Genomic DNA, 15587 nt, shown 5'->3' with positions numbered 1-15587 from the left:
CCAAGAGTTATCCAGCAGCATGTCAGAGTGCTTTGATAATAGTCATTCATGTTACTAATATTGGTTTTCTTTGGCACTGCCACAATAATGGCTGCCTTAAGACATGCAGTGACCATTTCCAACTTCAAAGAGAAATTAAAGATATTTGTAAATGCCTCAGCAAGCTGCTCAGCACAGTTTCTAAGCACCCATCCTGAAACTCCGTCTGGTCCAGCAACTTTACGTGGATTGACCCTCTGCAGCGTGCACTGTACATCATACATGCTCAGTCTGAAGTGGGGAGACTTGGCATCCTCTGTGGTTATAATCTTTCCATGAGTAGTAGGGTTGCTAGATTCAAAGTGAGCAAAAAATGTGTTGAGGGCTGCCTTTGTGGGCAGTAATAGCTCTAACGCTTTTCCACATGACCCAGCATCCATGCAGCAAAAATGATTTTCCACACATTTCCTGTTTATTCGTATGTCATTTTACCATTGCAGCAAAGCCTCCCTAAAGGAACACAGTATAAATAAGCATGCCCTGTGACGGATGGACTGTCAGTTCATTTCAAACCTTTTTTTGTACAATTTATTTTGTACTTTACTGAGTATAGTTTCAGAACACCGGATATATTTACTACTATAATGGAACACATTACATATATATTATAAGCACACAAATTACATTGAACAGACAATAAAACAGTAATTTCAGCCATATACATAAAAATAAACCACAATTAAAGTTCATTCACATTATAATTGAGAAATCCAAAAAGTCAGCATCACTGCCAAAGAAAAAGGATTCTGGGGGTCCATGGTCAGTCATAACAGACAAAGTTACAATTCTGATGACCTAGGCTAACTAGCTGTTCTCCTTGTCCTTCACATTCCACAATAGCATAATTACATGCTAAGAAATCCAATAAGAAATAGATTGAATTCTGTTATTGCTGACTCCAAAGTCTCCCAATATCTCTGTTTTCACTTTTTCATGGGAAGAAGCATTACAAAGTGTGACAGCAGTACACTGAGAGGAGACCAGAAACCTGTCTTATGCTTTTTGAAATAGTCTTTGGCTCAAATCCAATCTTGAATTGGATTAAGTGGGATTAGAAAATAAATAAATGTAATAAAAATGTGCATCAGGGAGTTCTTTTCTCTTTATTTTTATTTATATTATTTTCTTATCAAATTGTAAGTATTCTATTTGTGGTTTTATTTTAAAGCTTCCCCTGGTGAAGATGGAAATACAATTTATTGTGAGTATTTGTTTATGTTGTTTTCAGTTTAAATATTCTAGTTTTATTCATGATGCATAGATCTGTTTCAGGCACACTCTTACATAACGCATATTGCACCTGTTGCGATAGACCATGTTTGCCTTTCTGTCCGTTATTCCAAAATGAAACAACTTGTCCTGCAGTGTACCAGTTTTATTGAAATGTGGTACACTTATTTTTTTAAGGAAATGTGTCGACATAATTCAATGTTCATTGAGATATCTTGAACAAATTACATTGTACAAAGTTTTTTAATTTCAAAATCTCCCATTGAAAAGCATAGGAAAATGTGCAAACTCACCTATCTTAAAACAGAGAAACATTCTGTGTGACTTAAACTACAAATTACTTTACTGTTTCAATTTTACCTTGACAGCTGTTACACAAAATTGTATATTTTCATCTTTTTCACCTCCAAAAGCCTCTACTGATGGCGAACAGATCTCTAATACAAATTAATAAAACACCAGTAAAACGTGTGCTATGATCCCTCTCTTTTGATGGTGACATAAAGCAGCCATTATGAGGATAGGCTTTATGAGTGGGTACAGTGGGGCAAAAAAGTATTTAGTCAGCCACCAATTGTGCAAGTTCTCCCACTTAAAAAGATGAGAGAGGCCTGTAATTTTCATCATAGGTATACCTCAACTATGAGAGACAAAATGAGAAAAAAAATCCAGAAAATCACATTGTCTGATTTTTAAAGAATTTATTTGCAAATTATGGTGGAAAATAAGTATTTGGTCAATAACAAAAGTTCATCTCAATACTTTGTTATATACCCTTTGTTGGCAATGACAGAAGTCAAACGTTTTCTGTAAGTCTTCACAAGGTTTTCACACACTGTTGCTGTATATATGCTACACAAATGTCTTAGTTTGGAATTTTGAAAATGTGGTCACTCTATAATTTAACATTAGAATGCCACATTCACGTGATATCTATAATGGTCACTCGCTGCAATAATTTTTGCCTTTTACTTCTCTTATTCCCTAACATTTGTCAAAGCTGAATAGCTTTGTAAGTTCCCTTTCATGACAATTACTGCAGTCAGACATGCTCAGCCACTGAAGGAAATAATTACAAACATTTTAATTTATTTACATTATGTCAATTAGCACTTTCAAATTCTCACTGTATATGGTTTTGGGTTTTGTGTGTGTGTGTATGTGTGTGTGTATGTTTATGTGTGTGTTTGAGTAAGAGTGGACCCTATGAAAGACTAGAGTCCTACCAAGGCCTATTTTCAGCCTTTTGCCCAGTTCTGCTGGGATTGCCTCTGGTCCCCCCAAACCTGAAATGGATTGAGAAGGATCTAGAATCTACCTTCTGACCTTAGTCTGGGCTACAGTGCTTGCACAGTCCTCGAACATACTTGAATTTACTGTATACCATGTGTACATTTTCTAACTAGTTTTTCTTCTTAAAAATGGGGGTGATATAATAGTAAATGTTGATGCCTTGATGTCAGAATGCTGGTATAAAATCATAGTTCAGACATGGACTCCACACAAATTAATAACCTTAAATTACAGTTTTTATTGTTACTCGATATCTGGTATTTTCTGTAATTTATCTTTATTATTATGTGCATTTGTTTTTGTTACACAGCTATAGCAAACAGTAAAACATCCAGGATCAACTCTTGATACTCCACCTACACTTTGTGTGCTAAGCTATTAAACTCTTGAAATAGCTAAAAGGTATTCTTATAGCTGCAGTTGAAGTAAAACAGAATATTAATATTGCTTTATATGTAGCATAAGAGTATTTTTCCTCTGTGAAAGCAGATCACCATTTTAGTGAATTTGGAAAGAATAAATAATTTTGGGCAAAAAATCACAGAATAAATTAAATATACACTACAAATGAAGGGCATTGCTGCTTCTGTAAAAAAGCCAAATTAACATCTATCTATCTATCTATCTATCTATCTATCTATCTATCTATCTATCTATCTATCTATCTATCTATCTATCTATCTATCTATCTATCTATCTATCTATCTATCTATCTATCTATCTATCTATCTGTGAATAAAGGTCTTTAATTCCCAATCTATGGCTTTAACTTTTATTACTTTGGTTTGTGATATAGCTACTCATGATAAACAATGTGACAAAGCAAAGCTCTGGGTTAAAAGTTCTGAACAATTAATTATTACTAATAATTGTGGTTTATTTACTACTTCATATCAAATTTTATGAATCAGTTTTAATGTATTACATAGTGTCACAAATTCCACAAAGGGCCATAGCAAGGTTTGGGGCAGCAACCCGTATATTGTTTTCCTGGGTGCAAATTGCAATAAATGACAGCACTGATGTGCACATACTGGAGTCCAAAATAGAACTGAAGAAATAGGGAAAAGGTGGAGGCCTTTAAAGGTCAGGGTAGGAAGTGATGTCAAAGGGGCCGGGATCGGAATGGTTTTCAGCCATAGGCTTGAGCCTGGACATGACATCAAGGGGGCCGGAGCCGGCAAGGCCTTCCTCTATAGGTCCGGAACCGGGAAGTGACGTCAACAGGGCCAGGTGGAACTTCCTGTGAATGGTCTGCAGGAAAGCGAGAAAAAGAATCAGTGTACTCTGACACATCCCGGTCAGATTCAGAATTGTCCTTACTCAAGCCCTTTAGCTGCCTCCCATGTGTACGTGTGTGACAATAGCTAATGAGCTGTTTTGCTAAATGAGGAGAACATTAATAAATGTATACGGTCAACTGAAATTAAAAACGACTTTTGTGTCTTAAAGGATATTCTCCACTGGGGGTTTGTATTATGTAGACTAGAGATAAAAATTATGTTGTTCAAGTTTGGCTTCTATGTTTTGCCTACTATAGTGGGGCTATAGTCTAGTTTCCCTTTACCTCTCCTACTCAGTCTTACTCCAAGGACCTTAAAAAAGTGAGAACTATTCTCAAATATTTATAAACCCTAGCCCTTCACAGACTTTGAATGAATATCATACCTACTACTCATAACAATATAAACAATTAAAGTGGTATATTAAGCAAAACTTATCACAATAAACATATTTTGTTATAATAAGGAGCCTTCTCACATATACAGGTTATTCTACAAATTAAACTAAATTATGTGGGTCAAGTCTTCATATTCTGAAAAATATTATAAGAAAGAAAATTTCCCATTCTATACCTGCTATACGACTGCCTCTGCTTATATGTGAAGAAACTGATATATTAGTGAAGTCTGCAAACCAGACTTGATTAAGATGTGTTGACTTTAATGTGAGTGAAACAACCATAAGAGACTCAGCAAATAATGTACGGTATTATAGTGAATATGCTGTATAAATTGTTGACAATTTAAAGGTGATTTCTGCCATGCTACAGCTACTTACTATGGGAAAGGAAAGTAAACTGCTGAATGCTAACTGGTCTGGCATATAGACACATCAGTCAGTATACTAAGCTGGGCTGTTGCTGAACAAGAGTGCAGTTTGTCAACTCAGTGTCGATGAGTGATTTTAAATCATTAACTTTAGCACAATAAAGCTGTCCTAATTAGAGATATTTTTCATGGACTTGGCACTACCCTTTCTAACGATTTAAAATGCTTCAGTTTATGTCTATGATTAGGATGAGCACAAATAATTAAAGAATGTTCTTTATCTTACAAGGTTAGTTGTTTAAAAATATTATCTACTCTATATCCAATAATGGATGTCATGACTGCTGTTTCTTTTGTAGTGCCTCGTGTTATGAATGTACTGAAGATTCTTCAGGTGTTAGTGGTATTAAACATTTTATACAACACCTAGATTGTAGATTTGTGGTTATGCCTAATAAAAGGATATCTTTGTAACTATAAATACAGTAATATAATTAAATCTTAGTCTAATGATTACTAAGTCTGGTAATGTCTAGGGCTTAGCAGGTGAAAGTAATTAAGGACAAGCCACTATATTTTGGGCATCCATAGAAATAACTTTCTCTAAAGAAAATACTGCTTTTGAAAGCTAATAAGCATGCAACAATCCGCCAGAATCCAATCTGTTTTAATAGTTTCTGACTTTTTATTTAGAATGAGAGATAATCAAGAAGGACTTACAAATGGTTACAAGATATTTTGGTCAGGAGTTGGCAGTGCAGAGTTACTCTACCAAACACAGAGGCCAAGTTGCTTCCTTTAAGGTTATAAAGGTGTGACAGGAGGTCATATCTATGCTGGCAGAATGAATACATGTGTGCATTTATGGTTGGTTTAAATAAAAAAAAACATGCATGAAGACCCATAAAAATGGAAAATATTCCTTAAATTAAATCATACATTTTTTCATTAATTGTTGTTGAGTTTATAAATCACTATCACAATGAGTAAAACATGGTTCAGTCAAGAAAACAAATCAATGTCCATAAATGTTTAAAATTAAGTTGCATTCAGTCATATTCAGAACTCAACACTCATCCTCTTTCTATGTGGATAAAAAACCCAAAATTCAATATATTTAAAACATCAAAAGAATAAAAAGCAGAGGTGAAGGCCTTTCTGGTTTATTTATTTTAGAATATTATTAATGAATACTTGTCAAATTCTTACATTTTGCACTGGAATTGAAAGTGCATTTCTTTATAGTTTTATGTTGAGTAAGATGTTACTTTCCCATTGTGTTATGGCTGGGGGAGGATTCTTTCAGTTTAGTAAGAAAACTTGTAGCACAAGCAACATTAACTAAGATATATATGGGATATCACACTCATTTTTAATCATTTACTTTCTTTCTGCACTGTTTGTTTCCTTATTGATATAGTCTTTTTATTATTATTAATTTTTGACATTATTTTATTTTCCTCATCATGGCTTCATTTTGTTTGCTAATTTTTAAGGTGGTGAGACATTTCAAAGAAGGTCCAGACTTTTGGATTACAAATAGACCTCAAAAAAACAACAACTTTTAAATGATCATTTAGTTAGAGACACATTTTCTAGATATTGCTATAACCTCTCAACTTTAACCTTTTTACATTCATTGTTGGTTTTGTGTTTCTTGGTTTCTGATTTCCACTTTGTTAACTGATTATTCATTTGCATTATCCCTAAAAGGCTGCTGTTTGTCTTTTTGTCTGTTTGCCTGTTAATTTTTGTCCTTCTGCGCTTGCCATTTATCTACTTTACTACAATAAATGCAAAGAATTTATTCAATATAGTGTTATTTAAAATAATGGTATTAATCTGATAAATAAATATTTATCCCTAAAATTGTCTGAGCATGGGGCATTCCCAAAATATATAACTTATCGAGGCCACTCATTCTTATATTTCTGTTATTGATAGATTTTACTAAAATGTGGAGATTATACAGTTTTAACCTAAATTAAACCAAGCTTTGCTCAGACTGAAGAAGAGTTTATGTTGTGAATGATGGATTTCCATTCTTTACCTGAGACTATAATTCAATGGTTCTTTTCCCAGCATTGCCTAAGATCATCAAAGGGTGAGCACCTTGAAATTAGTTGATAGACCTGTAAAATAGTGCCAATTAATTTGTAACTTCTCTCTTTTATTTATTAAAGTATACATATGTAAGAAAAATTAGGCAAGTTGGGCAGGTTCCTTTTTACAAAGATTTTAAAATATAGCTTATTCTGTTAGATTTCCTCATCTGTAACATTTATTTCTTTTCCTGGACCCCTCTGCCCCCCATCCTGACTTTACCCATCCTGAGAGGGTATTCTGTCTGGACATCATCTGTGCACAACTAATATTAACTTCTAGCTGGAAATCACTTTTTTTAATCAGGAATTCCTGAAACTTTTGGCAGCTCGTAACAATGGGCCATCTGTGCCTAAAACAGGGAAGTGGTAAACTGCTGTGCCTCAGGCAAGGAGCTGGTTGGCTAGGAGTCCACTTTAATTCTTCCCTTTTTAAATTACCCTAAGTTCTTGTCTATAAGCCGCGGCTTATCTAAGGAAAAAAGTTGTGAAAATGAAAAAATAGAATATCGGCTTATACAGTAATTCCTCCTCCATCGCGGGGGTTGCGTTCCAGAGCCACCCGCGAAATAAGAAAATCCGCGAAGTAGAAACCATATGTTTATATGGTTATTTTTATATTGTCATGCTTGGGTCACAGATTTGCGCAGAAACACAGGAGGTTGTAGAGAGACAGGAACGTTACTCAAACACTGCAAACAAACATTTGTCTCTTTTTCAAAAGTTTAAACTGTGCTCAATGTTTGGCTTTTAAGTATGTGAAGCACCGCGGCACAAAGCTGTTGAAGGCAGCAGTTCACACCCCCTCCGTCAGGAGCAGACAAAGAGAGAGAGAGAGAGAGAGAGATAGAGACAGAGCTTGTTTTTCAGTCAAAAATCAATACGTGCCCTTCGAGCTTTTAAGTATGCGAAGCACTGTGCAGCATGTCGTTTCAGGAAGCAAAAGATAGCAACGTGAAGATAATCTTTCAGCATTTTTAGACGAGCGTCCGTATCATCTATGTGTGCGAACAGCCACCCTGCTCAATCCCCATACGTCAGGATCACAGATAGTCAGCGCAAGAGAGAGAGAAAAGTAAGCAATCTAGCTTCTCAGCCATCTGCCAATAGTGTCCCTTGTATGAAATCAACTGGGCAAACCAACTGAGGAAGCATGTACCAGAAACATTATCCATTTTAACAAATTTCACAAAACAAAAATTTAACAAAATCACAATTTAAATGACCGCTACGTGCGCGTGTTGACTCGCCGACGCCCAGAGCAGAAAGAACGCGCTCCGGCCGCTCCAACCGCGCCATGCGGGGAGTGAGAGAGACGCCAATATCTCACACTCTCTCCCCCCTTAAAGAAATTAAATGGGTGCGAGTGAGACCACTGACCTCCCTCCCTTCTATTAGTTATATGTTATAGTACGTTCGGCTTATCCATGAGTCCGGCTTATCTATGATAAGATTTTATTTTAAAAATTCGTATGATTTTTGGTTTCCGGCTTATACACGAGTCCGGCTTATAGACAAGAACCTAGGGTAATCTGTCAGCTTTTGGACTTGGTGTGTCTCTTGAGCCTCTTTCGCCAGTCTAAACAGACATCGGTAACTTTCACCTATTTAGGCACTCCTTTTACAGGGTGATTTTGGTAGGGTTCTGTTCTTGGTTAGTTGTTGTTTACTGTCACTGCTATCTTTCCTGTGATTGTAAATTGTTGTTTTCTCTAATTTAAATTTAAATATCTGATCTCAAAAAATGAACATGGAGTATATTACTGTAATTATATATTTGAAGCATAGTTGTTTAAACGATACGCATATGGTACATTTTCAGTTTAGACAGATATTGGATACCTAATGACTTCCATGAATTAAATGCTGTGTAAATTAAAGAAGATTGGACTATGTAACTGTTGTGCACTGGGCCAGTGGAGAATGGTATTTCTGCCTTAAACTGACTCTTTACTTTGGTTCCATATTTTAAGTAAATGATGCATCAGATTTTTAGAACATTTTTATAGTTATTAATGATTATGGCACAGAACAAAGTACAAAATGAGAAGAGTTTTCTCTCCAGAGCTAATCAAGCAGGTGCTGTTTCTTTGCCTTCTGATTCTGTCCATAGTTTCCAAATACATACATTCATGACCCTGAAATAAAACTGAACTTAGGTAGTGCCACCCAAACCTCTACTTTAGATCTTTGCAGAGCTCTCTTTTTAATCTGCAACAATTTTGTGCTTTAAATGTTTTAAATTAAAATAGAATGTGACTTTTTCAAACATGATTTGGTAATATACTGTAATTTATACAGGAATATTTTAAAAAAGAAATTAGAGCTTTGGTGTAATGTCTATTTTAGGATAACCCATCCTTCTCCAGAGCACTTAATATCCTTTGACAGGGTACCAGTCCAGCACTTATCCCACTCACTCACAAATTCACAAAATGGGCCAATTTGAAATCACCTATTAACCTAACTAGCACATCTTTGGGGATGTGAGAGGAAAACCAGGGTACTGGGAGGAAAACATACACATGCAAATCCCACACAGATTACATCAATGTGCAGGACTGAAACCAAAGTGCTTGATCTATGAAGCATTAGTGTTACCTACTGCACTACCATGCCACCTGTGAAAGCACTTTTATCGTTTTTGAATTCATTATTGAAATCTTTAATGTTCTTGTTTACATTATTCACTGAATGATCAAGTCATGTAATTTAAAATGTTTTAAGTAGAGTTTAGTAGTACACATGGACATTTGTATGGAGAGATATTATTAACCTTAACATCCTCAACTGACAGATATCATTAACCTTAGGCGCCTGTTAGTTTAAGAAAGCAAGAAACATTACTTGAACATACTGTAGTAAAGTGATTATCAGAAAGAAATAAACTTTCAAATCCAGTGAAACACTATGAAATAATATACTGTAAAGAAAGAAAAACAGCTAATACCAATTCACAGAATTTTACAAGACAATAAAACCACTTTCAATAATGTCTTCAATTTGAATTGGAGTATTATTAAAAACATTTTGCAAAGGCTAATGTGAAACATAGCAGTACTCAGGTAAAATTGTGCTGTTTTATTGCTACATGATCCCTCCTAGCATTACCAGATAATATGGCTGTGATGGGATCATGTGAACTTCAGATACTTTATTAATCACTGGTCTACAAAAATATTTTTTGTTTGCTACTGGGAACTTCAATGCAGCTCTTTATTAAGTTTTTTAGACTGATTTCATATATGACATCGGAATTAAGCTAGCACGTCAGGTTTTTGAAATACACATCATTGACATTTTGACACTTTTGAATATCAATATAATATATCAACATGATATCTGGAGTTTGGACTATGTCCCACCAAAATTGTTTTGATGTGTTTATTCTAAAAGCAAACCAGAAGATGATACCAGAGACACGTTAAAGCATATTTCTGTCAATTTACCCCAATATAAAAGTGAGGTCAGTGTGCCCAAAAATGTTGGAGGCACTCGCTTTTGCGCTTGTACTGCACATCTGTCTCTCTTTGCAAGAACCAACAGTACTCACCCATCATGCTCGGAGTGAATTTTCCCTGATATCAGTTTTCCATCACCTTTATATCTTGATGAAATCTTTCCCTATACTCATCGCTGACATCGCCTAGATTTGGTGGAAAAAAGTCAAGATGAGAATGTAAAAATGCATCTTCCATGACAATTCTAGCTCCCATAAGGAGATATGCTTTCAGTGGGTTCTCCACAAGCTCAGCATTATTCTCTGCTCTGTGACTGCCAAGAAAATTCTGAACAACCCGCACAAATGCTTTCCATGCTTTTGATTCAGTGGGCTTCAGTTTCCTTTTGAACTCATCGTCAAGCATCTGTTCACGGATTTCAGGAAAAACAAAAACACCTTCCTCAATTTTGGCTTCACTTTTCTCAAGCCCAAACTTATTTCTTAAATGCTGAAAAGCATCGCCGTTTCTGTCCATCGCCTTGACAAAATGTTCACAGTAATGGTGAATCTAACGAACGAAATGTCCTGAAATGCAATGTTATGTTTAACAGTAAAACCTTTACCTACTGCACTATCATGTCTGAGTTGTGTCATTACACTTTAGAGTCATATAAGACCAGGTAATCAGTAACAAATATTTTTTCTGCTAATTAAAAATGAATAATTTTTAAATAAAATTAATAATGACAAGGTAAACAATCTCACAGCTGTTAGTAACATGTGGTGAGTTCTGTTATCTCAATGGCATCCCTAGTATAATTGCCAGTATTTATCAAAATGGTTATCTGCCTTTACTGTCCAGTCACCCTAGCTGTCCAAGACCTGGAACATCATAACTAAAAAACGGGACATGCTGGAAGAAAACGGTTTATAGATTTGGAGTCAGCAACTGAAACCTGTTAAAGTAAAGGTGAAAGACTCCCAGTAGCAAAATGTTTGTTGACCAGTATTGTACTAATGTTGCACTCATAAATATAGTATTTTTTCTTTGCCATTGTCTTTGATGAGGACATTTTTCTGGTGAAGGGTAGTTTGAAGGCATATTCTAACGATATACAATGGGAGACTGAAGAAAATCTCATTCATAGCCCCCACGATTGATTGTGGTTCACTAGTCCTCCATTGATGTATTTTCAAGTTGCATAGCTGCTACTTCTTTCACTATGATGACTTTAAAAGTGAATTTTGCCTTTGTCCATGGTCAAAAATAGGCTTACTGTATATCCTGATTTGTTTTCCTAAAGGAGTCTCATCACACTTAAATCTAATTACAATATCTATTCTTGAAGCAGTACCCTGAATTTATATCCTTTGTACTTGAACATCTAGCACATTGGATTATCCTTTTGTGTTATTTTGGGATTCTAAAAACAGTCTAAGATCAAATACTGTGAAATAAATGTAATTAAATAATTGTAAACCAAACCTGAAATATAAAAAAATGTCATAAAACCTATTTGAAATTAATTAATTTGTTTTAGCTCCAGGAAACCAAATGACCAGTTCAGAGCTGAACAATCATGCTGGGGACTTTGCAGCACATCCGACAACTACTGGTAACTATTTGTCTTACTTGTATCATTTTTGGAGTAACTAGTAATCCTTATAACATATTAAAAAGTGAAATAATTAAAGGAACCCATAATAATTAATTAGTTCTTTTTTTTTATAATTTAATTTCTTATAATGCCAAAACTTGAATAAAAACAGAAATGCTACAAAATAGTAGAAAACACATTATTAGCTACATTAAATGATAAAAATATTGCTTTAAAATTCATGTCTAATAAACATAAATAAGTCAACTAAAAAGGAAGAAAATTTAGAGTTTTAGTAAGTTATTGTTGTGCTGTTCAAAAAAAATTTAAATTACAAAATATTACAGTAATCCATCCATCCATTATCCAACCCGCTATATCCTAACTACATGGTCACGGGGGGTCTGAGGGAACCAATCCCAGCCAACACAGGGCGCAAGGCAGGAAACAAACCCCAGGCAGGGCGCCAGCCCATCGCAATATTACAGTAATTCTTTTCAGTAATTATAATACAAATATAACCCACTTCATACATAACATTGCCAATTTTCTGTTTAATTAATATCTTCTTATATAATACGTTACCGTGGCTGTTTGTCTGTCCAGGATTTTAAATCACTTGCTGGTCGCAAACCGTTTGACCTGTTGACCTGAAATTTGGTACACATATACTATGTGGCCTCTATCTGTCCACTTTCAGGGTGATGATTTTTATTACTCTTTTTATTTTTATTTTATTTTATTGTAGAATCAACTCTCAGCAGCATGCAGCAGGGCGGCCATGTGGTGCATGCGTACGGGCGCCGTTGTCTGCCCTACCATCGCCGTCACTTCCTCTACCTCTTCATATCTTAAATAATTCTTGAGGCAGATTGAACCCTTAAGTGCCAGCTTAAGTGAAAAATTAAGAGAAACATATTAAGTAATTGCAACAAAAAACAGACTTGATCAGACTTGATTAGATCAGACTTGATCGTGAAAAGATGCCGACAGAAGAAGAGAAGAAGCAGGCCGCTAGAGTGGAGAAAACAAGAGCTGCTCATGAAGCAGCATCAACCTATGAGCAAATGGATGCTAAACGTACAGAGAAAGAGTATGAAAACTATTCATGTATGCGTGCAGTACGCCGTTACTGGTATTACAATGGTGCATTATTTTTAAAAACTTTCCTTCATGCCTTTTACCCAATAAAGTCTGAATAGGTTCTGGACCCCTATGCCTCATTTTTGTCTATATTTTGTTATTATTTCTAAGTAATTGGTATCATATGTACACATATATCATGTCTGGAAATATCAAGTGAGTTACTAAACTTTGTTTACAAAAATAGCAAAGGCTCTCTGAGTCCACTCTCACCCCTTGCAAAAGGTGCAAAACAGTTTAATTCAACACTACATTAGATTGGTCAATTATGCTAAATGAGCAAAGTGACTGATTATGCTGGAGTGCTGTTTTGATTTCAAAAAGTAACACATCATGTCCTTCCCCAGGAAGGCTAAAATCTGGATTTCAAAAAATGAAAAGAAAGAAAGCAAAATGAAGGAAAACAGCTGCTGACTCATTTCTTTAACAAGAAAGTTGTGTTCAGCTAAGACAAGGGAAGTATGATTTTAGTTTGTGTAATTTAAGTGTCAGTTTCTACAGTCAATTATCATTTCTTTGTAGTTCAGACATGAACATTTTCTGACTTTTGCTGGATTTTTCTTCCTCTCAAAATATTTTTTTGAGATCACTGCAAATCTGTTGATTTCCATTGAAATCTGAGGGTGTGGGGTAGAGCTGCCGTAAACTGTCGTTACAAAACCTTGTGGTAATGGTGGCATGTCTATAATGTTCTTAGTAAATTTCACCCAACTTGTTATTTTTTTATTAGCTTTCTAATTTAAAACTATTTTTCCTTTTGACTTGTATACTTTTGAACTACTACACTTTAAGCTTGGATATTTAATACAATTTGTATAGTATTTAATATATAAGTGTATCTTGCATTTAATATATTGTATAGGTTGGCACTTTTGGAAAGCTCTCTTTTTGTCCTTGTTTTTGCAAATAAACCATGTTCATAGTCTTATTCAGTGGTCTTTTATTGTGCAGTTATTGTAAGTATTTTCTAAATAGGTTAGGTAGTCTTGTCTTAAACCTTGGGAGTGATAAATACTGCAATAAGCATTAAGAAAATCTCATTTAATCATAGGAAAGTAATAGTAGGCTACAGAATCCTGAGAAAGGAGATTTCAAACTATCACAAATTATTACTAAATGCGATATGAGCATGGCACTACAATAGCATAATAGCCATTATTGATTGGTACAGTTGTTGATTGAAGTTTTTTTTAAAACAATTCAGAGGATGTGTGACAAACATGGATCAAGAGGAAGAGGCCTACAGAGACTGTTTATGTATAGGGCCCAGAGTTCTGTGATACACCCGTGGCTCGACATACGCCACACATGATTGTGGAAAGAAATACAATGCACTCCAAACAGGCACAGAGTGAAATGTAATGAGTTTGCTTTACCTTTAGTTAAGACACATTCAGTGCACAATCAAATGGACATGAATTAAAATATACAGCAATATGCCTTTGTATTGTATTTCAATATGGCACAAAAATTTTGTATTATACTGAAAAGCATACTTGACAGGATGCTAGTCCTTTGAAGGCTACACGTCTACAAACCCACAGTGATTAATACTGGGTGTAGTGGGGCTCTCTAACTCTGAACAAAGAGTTCCAAAAAGCCAAACATTTACCACAAAAAGTACACAGTGAGGTGCAATGACAGGAAGAAGATAAATGAAAAGATTACAAGGAAAACAAACTTTACCAGCCTCACCGGTCCTAACTTATTAAGGTCTGGCCTGTAGCTGTTATATGATTTGGCTTGCCCAATTACTCACTGAACAAAATCACATTTCTTCAAGCATCTAAATTCTCCCTCTTACCTCTCAGACTGTCTGTTCTTCATTCACTGTAGTCATAGTGTTTTCCTGTTCTGGAGCTGTCTTTATATTCACCCAGGTATAACCTTCAGGCTCAATCTCCAGAGCTACTTCATCACTACTTACCAGGAATGTCCTGTGAAAGTCTGGTTACCTTTGTACCAGAACTCATTCTGAAGACCATTGGTATCTCTGCATCCCTTTGCACCAGTCTGTAATTAAAGGGCCAATCTCTTGTACTATATAAGGGTCCCACCACCTATTGGTTTAGGGGGTACTCCTCTGGAATGCTCCCTCTCTCCCATAAATATTCCTTCACGTTAATGCTATTGAAATTTGAACTTCAACCTTATATAGCACAATGCATGCTGTCAAATAAACGAAACACACGCCGTAGCGCGACAGCTGTGAAAAGCGAGGTTCAGAAAAAAACAGATCCTTAACAAATTGTTATTGGTATACTGTATTTTCGATCCGTTTAAAAAGGTTTTCTTTTCTTAAAAAATTAAAAGCAGTACTTCGCCGCAACGAAGCGCGAGAATTTGGCTATATATATCTGCTTCTCACACTTAAAAGAGGGCACGTGGCGGATTTTAGACGACTTCATGACCAAACATTACTGTTACCTGCCAGGTTGGGTTACCACTTTTAATACAAAAAAATAAGGGACGCATACTGCAGCGGGTGCCACATCCCAGTGCCAACACTTTGCAGACTGTACTTAAAAGACCCGCCCTCCTCACTGGACAGTTAAAACGACCAATCAAACTAACGATGACGTCAAGTATTACCCAATCAAAACTACGAAAAGAGGCATCTTCATAAAATGCGTGTGGGATGATTTGCATGAGACGCTGCTTTAAAAAAAATGATAAAAAAAATACGGGA

At 35.4% G+C, this 15587-nt stretch overlaps 1 protein-coding gene across 1 annotated transcript in view; it reads left to right on the top strand.

Annotated features, from left to right (window-relative positions):
• The window catches only part of LOC114642557 (uncharacterized), a 469497-nt gene that overhangs the window by 290421 nt on the left and 163489 nt on the right, over positions 1-15587 (top strand). The window contains exon 17 of the mRNA XM_051932215.1: positions 11699-11773. Coding sequence (XP_051788175.1) covers positions 11699-11773 — 75 coding nt within the window. The remainder of the gene's footprint in view (positions 1-11698; positions 11774-15587) is intronic.

Source organism: Erpetoichthys calabaricus, chromosome 9 (assembly GCF_900747795.2).
Source record: "Erpetoichthys calabaricus chromosome 9, fErpCal1.3, whole genome shotgun sequence".
Taxonomy (NCBI): domain Eukaryota; kingdom Metazoa; phylum Chordata; class Cladistia; order Polypteriformes; family Polypteridae; genus Erpetoichthys; species Erpetoichthys calabaricus.
Note: the sequence above shows the minus strand (reverse complement) of the source record. Positions and strands in the feature narration are given on the sequence as shown.